The 14,184-nt window shown below is 40.7% G+C and overlaps 1 protein-coding gene across 3 annotated transcripts in view; it reads right to left on the reverse strand.

Annotated features, from left to right (window-relative positions):
* Nucleotides 1-1,936: 1,936 nt before the first annotated feature.
* Nucleotides 1,937-14,184, reverse strand: part of rxraa (retinoid X receptor, alpha a) — an 87,846-nt gene continuing 75,598 nt past the window's right edge. For 2 of the 3 annotated variants that reach the window (XM_058616876.1, XM_058616875.1), the window contains exons 6-11: nucleotides 11,465-11,649; nucleotides 8,634-8,763; nucleotides 6,728-6,860; nucleotides 5,236-5,327; nucleotides 3,758-3,863; nucleotides 1,937-2,926 (exon numbers count right to left, since the gene is read on the reverse strand). In XM_058616876.1, coding sequence (XP_058472859.1) covers nucleotides 2,779-2,926; nucleotides 3,758-3,863; nucleotides 5,236-5,327; nucleotides 6,728-6,860; nucleotides 8,634-8,763; nucleotides 11,465-11,649 — 794 coding nt within the window. In that variant the 3' untranslated portion in view covers nucleotides 1,937-2,778. The remainder of the gene's footprint in view (nucleotides 2,927-3,757; nucleotides 3,864-5,235; nucleotides 5,328-6,727; nucleotides 6,861-8,633; nucleotides 8,764-11,464; nucleotides 11,650-14,184) is intronic. The other variant, XM_058616877.1, reaches the window with a different exon arrangement.

Here is a 14,184-nt window from a genome sequence, read left to right on the forward strand (position 1 = left end):
CTGTGAGAGCAGGAAACAGCATTTTTATCTGCTTTGATTTCTCTTTAGTTGTGAAAAAGCTTTAGTCGATACTTTTTTCTCTTTGAAGACAAAACAGTAAACCTTCCCCAGATTAGAATAAACACTGTCAACTCTGTAGATTATTAATCATAAAACAACAAAAGCCAATAGATGAAGTTATTGCTTCTTATTTTCAGTTGTAACGAGCGCTGACACTGAGGTTTTATCTGAAGAAAAACAGAAGAATAATAATAACACTGTGTCAAAGTGCTCCGCTGTTTTAAAAGAAGAATTCAAGTCATGTTGCAGTGCTGCTTCTCCTCCACTAGAGGGAGCCACAGCAGAAAGGAGACAGATGATGGAGCCTGAAGTGAAATAATCTGAAATAATTTCAAACTTCTCAGCTCCACAACGATCTTCACTTTCTCCGACTGACGGCACAGTGGGAGCCCCCAGCTCAGGGGCCTCAGCTCAGGGGCCCCTCAGTGTTGAGGGTCTGTGAAACTGGCCCAGAATCACAGTGGAAAAAAACACTGGTGTTTTTTTAAAATCCTGGTTCTTTTTGAATCAAGACTTAAAAAAGTGAAACTTTATTTTAAAAACACAATCTAACATTTAAGTGACGCTAGAATTTAAAGCAATCACAAAATGTTACACTGTAAAAGTTAAAGCAGTAAAAAAGAAACATGATTAATAGATTTTAATATTCAAATAGAGTGAAGGCCTTTTTTAATTGAATTTGGTTTAATTGAGCTTTTTCCAAATGTAATGCATGTTTCAACTTTAATTAAACAGTTGATTCCAAACAGGACTCCCTCATATTGATTGACTCTGTTCTTCCTGACACGTCTTTAAATGTCACTTTTAAAAAGTTTGTTTTCCACACACACACACACACACACACTGTGTCTCTGCTCTGTGGACGATCTTTGGAAAATGCATAGATTTGCAGCAGCTGCAGCATTTAGAGAAAGAAGAAGCAGAACATGAAGCTGATTTATACAAAACATGGAGACGACTTTCAGTTTGAATAATAACAACAACAACAACAACAACAATAACAATAATAATAATAATAATAATACTTGTTTGATGTCCATGACATCATCATCTCTCTGTTTATGAACCCGAGCGTCGCTGTCGTGAGGTTAAGTGCCAAATACCAAACAAACAAACAAACAAACAAACAAACAATGATGGCTCTGCAGCAACAACACGCACGTCTCCAGCCTCCTCTTCCTCCTCTTCCTCTTGTGTCCTGGTTCAGTGACAATGGAAACAGAGGTAATGAAAATAATGTGAATACTGAGAGGTCGCAGGTCAACATGAGGTCATTGTTTCTTTAAAAGCTAAAACCTGCAGAGTCTGTACGAGTGCAGAGACACAAGGGACACGAGAGGACGAGAGGACACCAGAGGACGAGACACGAGATGAAGCAGCACAGACGACACTGTGATGAGATGAAGGTGATTCTGTTTCTGCTGGTTTGATTTCAGAGTTTTCCTCTGAGTCATGGACTGATTGTTTGTTTGGTTGGTGAACTGGTTGGTTGGTTGGTTGTTTGGTTGGTTGGTTGGTTGATTGATTGACTGGTTGGTTGGTTGATTGACTGATTGGTTGGTTGGGTTGGTTGGTTGGTTGACTGACTGGTTGGTTGATTGACTGATTGGTTGGTTGGTTGGTTGGTTGGTTGACTGACTGGTTGGTTGGTTGGTTGGTTAATTGACTGATTGGTTGGTTGGTTGGTTGGTTGGTTGGTTGACTGACTGGTTGGTTGGTTGGTTAACTGACTGATGGTTGGTAGATTGACTGATTGGTTGGTTGGTTGGTTGGTTGATTGACTCGTTGGTTGCTTGGTGGGTTGGTTAGTTAACTGGTTGGTTGGTTGATTGACTGATTGGTTGATTGACTGACTGGTTGGTTGATTGACTGATTGGTTGGTTGGTTGGTTGATTGACTGGTTGGTTGGTTGGTTGGTTAGTTAACTGGTTGGTTGGTTGATTGACTGATTGGTTGGTTAGTTGATTGACTGATTGGTTGGTTGGTTGATTGATTGACTGATTGGTTGGTTGGTTGGTTGGTTGACTGACTGGTTGGTTGGCTGATTGACTGATTGGTTGGTTGGTTGATTGACTGGTTGGTTGGTTGGTTAACTGGTTGGTTGGTTGGTTGGTTGGTTAGTTAACTGGTTGGTTGGTTGATTGACTGACTGGTTGGTTGGTTGATTGACTGGGTGGTTGGTTGAGTTTGTCCTCTGTCCATGTTGCTAACAGAGTAAGACATGTTTGTGTTGGTTAGTTTTGAGCAGAGACCTGAGGTTTTGTTTTTGAACAGCTGGTAACCTGGTAACCTGGTAACCTGGTAACCTGCCTCTGGTTCTTCTCAGCTGACGCTTCAGTGGAGTCAGGCAGGAATGAGATGAAGCACTGATTTCCTCTCAGCTCCCACAAACTACAGTTGAGTCCTGAAGGACAGAGACGGCTCAGGTCCAAGTCCACAATTGTCCCGATCACAGCTGAGTGTCCACATGTGATGACATCAAAGCCTCGAGCGTCCACAGCTGATCTTCTCGTCGACTGCTCTCACTCCAGTCACATAGATTTTCTTATTTATAGATTTTTACAGAGTATAAAACAGACTCCATGATTTCATTGTTTCCTTGTCACAGAAGTTCATCACAACATCTGTCCGTTTACTGGAGACGGGATTTCTTTTTAAAAAAAGACCCTGCACCTGAACCGGGGGGGGGGGGGGGGGGGGGGTCCACCATCTTTGTCATTATGTCATTTGATGCGGTGCTTCTAGCATCTCCATGAGGAAGGTGTCGATGGGCGTGTCCCCGATGAGCTTGAAGAAGAACAAGTGCTCCAGACACTTGAGGCCGATGGAGCGCAGCGCTGGTAACCGTAGCAACAGCTTAGCAAACCTGTCACAAAAACAAAAGACACAATAAAACAATCATCATCAAAATAGACAGTTCATCCATTCACGTGTGTGTGCTTGCGTATCAGGGGCAAACTATACTATAAACGCATATACAGCGTCTCTGCGATGACATCAAACCTCTGACGTGTAAATTCATTCACTTTCAATGGACAGATGGGCGTCACGTGACGGGTGAACTACGCCTCAAATACATGACATGAAGACCACGCGTGACTGTTAAGTACAATTCTACATGAGCGTACAGACACACACTGTGTAGTGTTTGTGGAAATCACAAATGAGCCCTTTAGTACAATAGTGACACACGCGTTAACGCCTATAGTGTGTGCACACCTATAACGGGATGTTGAGGTCTATCAGGGACTGAAACATCGCTCAGGCGCCAAACTGAGGAAGAGGCTGTGCATTTACGCACGAGGATCATCAGACCTGACAGTTCTTCATGTTCTATCTACACAGATCAGCTGTTACACACAGTCTCAGGTTCATACGGGATCGTTGAGAAGAAAGCACAACTTATAGATGAATCAGAGCTGTCAGGATATTTTTATTTTTAAGTAGCTGAAATTATTCCGAAAATAAATAAATAATTAAAAATAATTAATAAATAATAATTAATAATTAATTAAAATAAATAATTGTATTTTAATAAAAATAAATAATAATTAAATTAAATTAAATTAAATTAAATTAAATTAAATACTAAATAATTATTTGTACATTGAGACGAGGCACAGACACTTATCGCAGTGTCATGCCACGTGTGCGTGTGCGTGCATGTGTGTGTGTGTGTGTGTGTGTGTGTGTGTACCTTCCAGGCTGCTCGGGGTACTTGTGTTTACAGTAAGCCTCTAAAGACGCGTAGACTTTCTCTCTCAGAGCTTCTACCTCACCAGGGTTGGACAAACCTTTAGAGTCTGAAGACAAAGCAGAATAATGTTACGACGAGATCACAACAACAACCAGAGACACACACACACACACACACACTCTCAATCACTCAAACACACACACACACACAAACACACACACACACACACACACAAACACTCAAACACACACACACACACACACACACACACACACACACAAACACTCAAACACACACAAACACACACTCAAACACAAACACACACACACAAAAACACACACACACACACACTCAAACACACACAAACACAAACACAAACACAAACACACACACACACAAACACACACACACACAAACACACACGCACACAAACACACACACACACACACACACACTCAAACACACACACACACACACACACACACACAAACACTCAAACACAGACTTGTTCATGTTTTTGAAAAGAAAAGTGAATAAAGAGAATAAAGTGGATGAGATTCACCCTCACACTCTCTTTTTGGACGTGTGACATTGTGGATTAGACCAATTAGGACGCAGTACTCATTTCAGACTCACACTTTATCTTTGACAAACAACACGGACGTTTGTGATGAAAGAGCGTTGTTGTTGAAGCTGCTCCACATCACAGTGTGGGAAACTAAAGAGCGAGGCCTCGTTCATGCTCAGTCCACTCTCATCAAGACTCATTAACAACAACCAAGGTCACAGGGTTTGAGGGTGTGAGGGTGTGTGAGTGTGTGAGTGTGTGTGTGTGTGTGTGTGTGTGAGAGAGTCTAACAGAGAAAGACGAGTTTATAAAGATAATATTGTGACATCAAAGTGACATCTGTCACAGTTTCACGGGCTACACTCAAAAAACATAAATATTATATTTCTAAACTTTGTTAGCAGCTGACGATGAGAATCAGGTCATGTGACATTTGACACATGGATGTGTGTGTGGAGACATGGACACGCCTCGTCTTTAAAACAAAGTTTCAAATCAGTCAAGAAGTGCTCATCATTCATTCATTCATTCATTCATTCAGTCATCAGTGACACACTTTTGTATCATTTCATGGAGATATTTCAAAGTCAGCTGCTCTGTAACTGAACTTCATTTCTAATAAAACAGATTTTGTATCAACATCAAAGTGAACAGAAGCAGAGAATGAGACAAACTCACCTGAACAATCTTTAAAAATAAACATTCATGTCAAGTAATCAAAGCTTGTTTTTTGTGTTTTTTAGAACGTCTCTTGATACAGAGGAATATTGTTATGTTATATTATTATTATTGTAATTCTTACAATAGCTATAATTCAACTTAAAGTGAGTGTTTTTTCTCATTTAAATGGTGTTTATTTGTGGAGAAGTTTAAAGACAAAGATCGACCTGAGAGTTGGACCTAAACGTACCAGGGTTGAAGAGAACGATGGCTCGTAGACAGCCCAGCTCGGTCTTGTCCATCTGCATGTCCCTCATCTTTGACACCAGCTCTGTGAGGACTCTGCAAACCAAGTCACACAGTTTTCACATCAAAGTGTGTTCAATCCTCGTGGAGACGAGTGAAGATTACAGGGAAGCACAGAGTCTTGTTATTGATCCACATCGAGACGTTCAAACCTTGTTTTAACTGCGATCCAGCTCAGATCTATTTAAAAACAAATAATACACACGAGTGGAGTGAGTCTGTGCCCACATGAGCTCTGAGACCAGTGGAAAAGTTTACAAGACTCCGCACAGTCATTATATTTACTACATGGTTTTTATAAAGACACAAACCACCGAGTAAACACACCAGTGTGTGTGTGCGTGTGTGCGTGTGTGCGTGTGTGTGTGGAGTCGTTCGAACTCCTCACCCCGCTGTGACTCGGTCACACCCTCCCTTTATTTTCCCTCTCACTCGTGTCTTTCTCCTGCTGCTCTCTCTCTCTCTCTCTCTCTCTCTCTCTGATAGTAAAACGGTTTCATTCTAATTCAATTTGCTCCGAGGAAGAAAAAACAGAGAGAGCGAGAGGGAGAGAGAGAGAGAGAGAGAGAGAGAGAGAGAGAGCACTGGAGTGTTACAGTAAATCAGACTCTTCATTTGTACAGTGAAGAAAGCAGATAAGAGAACATTATCAGTTCTCTGGATCTTAATGCTCGTCACAGTTAATGCAGAGATGGAAAATGTCCTGTGGCTGCGAGCGAGCACGAGAACTGGAGACGAGAGGAGAGGAAGACGAGGGAGAAAAGAGGAGAAGAAGAGACAGATCTGCAAATACAGAGAAACTGTGATCACAGATATAAAAACAGAATCTGTTACAGTCTCAGAAAATACATTTTATTCAATCTTTTCTTTGTTAAAACAGATTAAAATCACATTATAATTCATGTAAATGATCAAAAGATCTTAATTAATTTGAATTCATTTAAAAATGTTTTTTTCACACTTTCTTCACTGTTAAATAACAAGTTTAATATCGTTATAATATGTTTGTTACTCATGTGACACCAGCTGTCAATCACAGTGTGGCCACGCCCTGAAGCTTGTGTGTGTCTTCTTCAAGAGAATATTTGAAAAGTAAATATTTATTTGTAAAATAAATGAAATGAGAAGTTGAATTATAGTTTTATAGATTTAAATACAAACCAATGAAGTCGCCCTCTGATGGCCACTTAAGGGATTCAGGCACTTCTACATTGACTTAAGTCTTTTTATATATCGCCCATGTTTCTCTCTAATAATATGTAATTAATATAAATAATGACATATAATTAAGCCTGTGTGGATGCTTTATTAACGGTGAACATAAATATGACTCACAGAGAGAGGCAGCTGCACTTTCAGCTTCAGCATTAGTTTCAACATGTTTATTTCAAAGTGAAAAAAACAGAAAAACACTGAAGGAATGTTCTAATAATGACCTGTCAAAGATGGCGCCCACTCCGGCGCTGTGGGCGCTGTTGCGGTGAACGTGCAGCCCTGTCGCCAACAGAATCCCATCTTTAACGGCTATGGAACGATGAGAAAATGATGCAATGAGGAGCTCGTTCCACCCTGACGGAGAGAGAGAGAGAGGGGAAAAGAGTGAGGAGGGAGGTGAAGAAGAAAAAAACACATTCCAAGCAAATCCCAGTCCAGACGTTCACACAGGATTCAGGCAAAATCACAGTGGAAAACAGGACAGGATTTCTATGAATCAATGAAAGTCCAGCTCCCGAGTTTTGCTGAGACTCTGGAGTCAAGTCCTGTCTGTGAAAGTCCAGCTCCGGGTTTTTACTGAGACTCTGGAGTCAAGTCCTGTCTGGGAAAGTCCAGTTCTTAGGTTTACTGAGACTCTGGAGTCAAGTCCTGTCTGTGAAAGTCCAGCTCCAGGTTTTTACTGAGACTCTGGAGTCAAGTACTCTCTGTGAAAGTCCATCTCCGGGTTTTTACTGAGACTCTGGAGTCAAGTACTCTCTGTGAAAGTCCAGCTCCGGGTTTTTACTGAGACTCTGGAGTCAAGTCCTGTCTGTGAAAGTCCAGCTCCGGGTTTTTACTGAGACTCTTGAGTCAAGTCCTGTCTGTGAAAGTCCAGGTCCGGGTTTTTACTGAGACTCTGGAGTCAAGTCCTGTCTGTGAAAGTCCAGGTCCGGGTTTTTACTGAGACTCTGGAGTCAAGTCCTGTCTGTGAAAGTCCAGGTCCGGCGTTTTAATGAGACTCTGGAGTTAGGTCCTGTCTGTGAAAGTCCAGCTCCGGGTTTTTACTGAGACTCTTGAGTCAAGTCCTGTCTGTGAAAGTCCAGCTCCGGGTTTTTACTGAGACTCTTGAGTCAAGTCCTGTCTGTGAAAGTCCAGGTCCGGGTTTTTACTGAGACTCTGGAGTCAAGTCCTGTCTGTGAAAGTCCAGGTCCGGCGTTTTAATGAGACTCTGGAGTTAAGTCCTGTCTGAGGGACAAGCGTGAAAAAGCGATGAAGAGCGGCTGCCAACATGATGAAGACAACAGGCCTGATGACACACACACACACACACGCGCACAACTCTGACCTGAACCTAATCCTATAAAATGTCCTCACTTCTGGGGTTAATATACGTTTTTTTGGTCCTCACAAAGAAGAATGTACAAGTACGCACGCACACACACACACACACACACACACACACACACACACACAGGGTTTGTGCAGCATTCGTAATGAGGACACTCAGAGACTTAATGTGTTCCCTTACCCTTAACTTAACCTTAACCTAATTCTAAGCCTAAAAGCAGGTGTTAACGTGAGGACCAGACAAAATGTCCTCACTCCTTATATTTATGTTTTGGTCCTCACAAAGACACCCATACAAGTTCACACACACACATAGTGACAGTGCTCCTTTAACTGTTCTGCCCAGCAACAGTGTCTCCTCTCGTCTCCTCAGAGTAGAGTGGAGTACAAGTGGAGCTGCTGTGCTTTTATCTGTGATACAGCACAACTGAAGTGGTTATACTCTCTCTCTCGCTGTCTCTCTCTCTCTGTCTCTCTGCTGATGTCTCTCCATCATATATGAGTATGAACAGATACGAAATGATGGATTTTACATTATTTTTTTTCAGTGTAATAACATTTTCTCTCCGATGGTGGACGGAGGGAATAATGGAGTAATGTGTGATGACGGACAGGAACCAAGGAGACAAGTATGTGTGTGTGTGTGTGTGTGTGTGAGTCTTTTCCTTTATAACTTTTTTTGATTATTTGTTGAATTATAAACGTAAACATATGTGAACACACACAGTTTTTTTTTTACTGCTTCATTCAAAACGAGTGTTTTCATGTGTGTTTGTGTGTTTGTGTGTCTGTGTCACACACCTGCTCGTAGGAGGATGACCTGGTCGTCCAGCGGCAGCTCAGAGAAGTGTGGAATCCTCTTTGCCCACTCCACCAGAGTGAAGAGCTGTTTATCAGCGGCTTGACAGATGTTTGTCACTGGATCATTGGGCTGCAGAGAAGCAGAGACAAAAGCAACACACATTCAGCTCATTCATGAAACACATGGACCTACAACCTGGAACCAGTGCTCTAACACACACACACACACACACACACACACACACACAGGAGGAGAGGAGTGTGACTGATGTTCTGTGACGAGGAGCGAGGAGGAAAAACAAAAACAAACAGTGATTCTGTCTCAACTCCAGGAGGAGACGCACACACACACACACACACACACACACACACACACACACACACACAGGCCGCTCTCTCTAAAGCACAATCCTCACCTTAATACAAATGATACTTTTATTCTAAGGTTAAAAAATAAACATTGTTTTTATTCTAAAGCAACTAAACACTTATGGCAACGTCATTATGGTGTTGACATTTCTGACATGTTCCAACAAACTTAATTCATTGTTGAATGACTGTATGATGAACACATGAACTGTGACCACAATCACGCACAAACAAGTTCCACACACTGAGTGTGAGAGGTGTTCCTGCTGTGTGTGTGTGTGAGCGTGTGTGTGTGTGCGTGTGTGTGTGCGTGTGTGTGTCTTTTCAGCAGCAGCAGTTCAAACACAAGGACTGTCTGTCCTCAACTGTCCTGAAACATCAGATTGAGCAGCATTATTTCTTAACCCACAGGGAGTTTAAAGGCAGAGCTGGAATAATAATGGAACACACACACACACACACGCACACACGCACACACACACACACACACGCGCACACACACACACAAACTGCCATGAAAATCCATGTGAGAAGAGAAAAAGTCTCCAAACATCAGCAGTAATTTAGCATCATCCCCAGAGTTGATGTGTGTGAGTAAACACAGTCATTGTGCACACGCATCTGTGCATAAATCAAGTCAACATCCTTAAATCCTAAAGTTTCCCAGCGTGAAGTCATCGTCAGCGACAACTTCTCCCAAACTTCCTTCACCAAATCCCACAGATCGATGCTGAAAAGCTCCGAGGATCCCGACATCGGCTGCTGCTCCTCTCAGGAGGAGATGAGCTCCACACACACACACACACACACACACACACACACACACAGGATCTGTGGCCTCCTCCTCACACTGACTGCACACACACACACACACACACACACACACACACACACACACACACACACACAGGATCTGTGGCCTCCTCCTCACACTGACTGCACACACACACACACACACACACACACACACACACACAGGATCTGTGGCCTCCTCCTCACACTGACTGCACACTCGTGTTAGAACAAAGGCAAACTCCAACAAAAGCCTGTTTTAAAACAAAAAAGACCTCTTTTTTTTACTTCAGGGGGAAAAAGAAAACACAAGTCTGATGAATATTTCAGCGTCTGATCTCAGTGGGAGGCGTGGACGACTCAGAACGACTGCTTCCTCTACAACAAACAACAACAACAACAACAACAACACAAACGCACACAGAGCTGAAAGCTTCCAAAGGGCAGAGGAAACACAGAAGAACTAAAGAGGCGTCGGTGTTAAACACGAGCAGCCTCATGAATGTTGTACGACCGCGTGCTTCCTGTGTCTGTGTCTGTGTCTGTGGAGACACGGCTGTGACCGGACTGAATCTCACTGAGACCAAACAAGACCAGCTGTGTTTTCAGTTTAGAAAACTCTTCTAAATCCAGACAAACATCATCATCATCATCATCATCATCATCATCATCATCGTCATCGTCATCATCATCACAAATCAATTTCAGCATTTTTACACAAATGATCACATGTGAAGCTTTAAAGTGAAGGATGTGAAGGATCATCTTCTGTGGAAACTCACGTCTCTGATTATTAAGTGATTTCATGTATTTCTCCTCTTCTTCAATAATATAATAATCAAAGAAAAAATGAAATGGTGAAAAACCTGAAAATAAAAAATGAAATGGTGAAAAACCTGAAAATAAAAAATGAAATGGTGAAAAACCTAAAAATAAAGTGGGTTCTTTTGAAGATGGAAAAATAATTTTCTGTGCCGTCCCGTTTTCTTTATTTACACGAGAATGAATCATCAGCTCATTATCATGTAATTAACATTGTTTCCTCTTTCACTGCAGAAAGAAACACAAGCAACTAAACAAGGGTTCCCTGCAGACCCTGCAGACCCTGTAGACCCTGCAGACCCTGTAGACCCTGACCCTGCAGACCCTGACTCTGCAGACCCCGACCCTGCAGACCCTGGTCTTAGACTCAGGTCACGGTCTTAGACTCAAATTGCGGTCTCAGACTCAGGTCGCCGTCTTAGACTCAGGTCGTGGTCTCAGAGTCAGGTCGACTCTCTCTCCTTCCCTCCCCTCTCTGTCTCCCTCCCTCCCTCCCTCCCTCTCTCCTTCCCTCAACTCTCTCCCTCCCTCCCTCTCTCCTTCCCTCAACTCTCTCCCTCCCTCTCCCTCTCTCCTTCCCTCTCTCTCTCTCCCTCCCTCCCTCTCCCTCCCTCCCTCCCTCCCTCCCTCTCTCTCTCTCTCCCTCCCTCTCTCCCTCCTCCCCTCTCTCTTCTGGAGCTGCTGAGGTTTACATGATGTTTTCAGGAACAGTGTTAGTGTTGCATTATTCATCAGTGCCAGTCTTCTGTGTCAAAGACGAGCCACAGTGAGCTGATGAGACTGAAGAGACACAAGACACCTGGGACCAGGACCAGGACCAGGTGAACCAGGTGAAATCAGTGACTCACCGAGTTTGACGGCGCGCTGAGGTTGGTCTCGATGTACGTCTCATTCTTGGGCTCCACCGCTCGCTCCGCCTCCAGGATCTTCTCCACCGGCATGTCCTCGTTGGCGCAGGTGGTGGACTCCACCTCGTTCTCGTTCCTCTCCTTGGCTCGCTGCCGCTCCTCCTGAACGGCTGCATGTAACAAAACTGGTTCCGGTCACTACTGCTGTTTTCTGTGCTGTTCTGTTTTTACACTGTTAACGTTTTTATGACAGAACACGTTTGAAAGAAGACGCTCAGGAAGACGAAGTGGATTTAATGACTATACCATGCTTTCATTCATTGTCTGTGGTATAAATACTATGTAAGATATACTATCTACGACTGTATGAGATATAACACTGTACGAGATACAATACTGTACGAGATACAATACTGTACGAGATATAATACTGTACGAGATATAATACTGTATTAGATACAATACTGTACGAGATATAATACTGTACGAGATATAATACTGTATAATACTGTACGAGATACAATACTGTACGAGATACAATACTGTACGAGATATAATACTGTAAGAGATACAATACTGTACGAGATATAATACTGTACGAGATATAATACTGTATAATACTGTACGAGATACAATACTGTACGAGATACAATACTGTACGAGATATAATACTGTACGAGATACAATACTGTACGAGATATAATACTGTATAATACTGTACGAGATACAATACTGTACGAGATACAATACTGTACGAGATATAATACTGTACGAGATATCATACTGTATAATACTGTATGAGATATAATACTGTATAATACTGTATGAGATAATACTGAACGAGCTATAACACTGTACGAGATACAATACTGTACGAGATACAATACTGTACGAGATACAACACTGTACGAGATACAATACTGTATAATACTGTATGAGATAATACTGAACGAGATATAACACTGTACGAGATACAATACTGTACGAGATACAATACTGTATAATACTGTATGAGATAATACTGAACGAGATATAACACTGTACGAGATACAATACTGTACGAGATACAATACTGAACGAGATATCATACTGTACAATACTGTATGAGATATAATACTGTACGAGATACAATACTGTACGAGATATAATACTGTATGAGATATAACACTGTACGAGATACAATACTGTACGAGATACAATACTGTACGAGATATAATACTGTACGAGATATAATACTGTACGAGATACAATACTGTACGAGATACAATACTGTAAGAGATACAATACTGTACGAGATATAATACTGTACGAGATACAACACTGTACGAGATACAATACTGTAAGAGATACAATACTGTACGAGATATAATACTGTACGAGATACAATACTGTACGAGATATAATACTGTATGAGATACAATACTGTACGAGATACAATACTGTACGAGATATAATACTGTACGAGATACAATACTGTACGAGATATAATACTGTACGAGATACAATACTGTAAGCGATACAATACTTTATGAGATACAATACTGTACAAGATACAATAGTGTACGAGATATAATACTGTACGAGATACAATACTGTAAGCGATACAATACTGTACGAGATATAATACTGTACGAGATACAATACTGTAAGCGATACAATACTGTACGAGATATAATACTGTACAAGATATAATACTGTATAATACTGTACGAGATATAATAGTGTAAGAGATACAATAGTGTACGAGATATAATACTGTATGAGATATAATACTGTATTAGATACAATACTGTACGAGATATAATACTGTAAGAGATACAATACTGTACGAGATATAATACTGTAAGAGATACAATACTGAACGTGATATAATACTGTAAGAGATACAATACTGTATGAGATATAATACTGTATGAGATATAATACTGTATAATACTGTAAGAGATACAATACTGTACGAGATATAATACTGTATGAGATATAATACTGTACGAGATATAATACTGTACGAGATATAATACTGTATGAGATATAATACTGTATGAGATATAATACTGTACGAGATATAATACTGTATAATACTGTATGAGATATAATACTGTACGAGATATAATACTGTATAATACTGTATGATATAATACTGTACGAGATATAATACTGTATAATACTGTATGAGATATAATACTGTAAGAGATACAATACTGTACGAGATACAATACTGTACGAGATATAATACTGTATAATACTGTATGAGATATAATACTGTATGAGATATAACACTGTATAATACTGTATGAGATATAATACTGTACGAGATATAATACTGTACGTGATATAATACTGTACGAGATACAATACTGTATGAGATATAATACTGTACGTGATATAATACTGTAAGAGATACAATACTGTATGTGATATAATACTGTAAGAGATATAATACTGTATGAGATATAATACTGTACGAGATACAATACTGTAAGAGATACAATACTGTACGAGATATAATACTGTACGAGATACAATACTGTATAAGATACAATACTGTACGAGATATAATACTGTACGAGATATAATACTGTATGAGATATAATACTGTATGAGATATAATACTGTACGAGATACAATACTGTAAGAGATACAATACTGTACGAGATATAATACTGTACGAGATACAATACTGTATGAGATACAATACTGTACGAGATATAATACTGTAC

The sequence above is a fragment of the Solea solea genome, chromosome 19 (assembly GCF_958295425.1).
Source record: "Solea solea chromosome 19, fSolSol10.1, whole genome shotgun sequence".
Taxonomy (NCBI): domain Eukaryota; kingdom Metazoa; phylum Chordata; class Actinopteri; order Pleuronectiformes; family Soleidae; genus Solea; species Solea solea.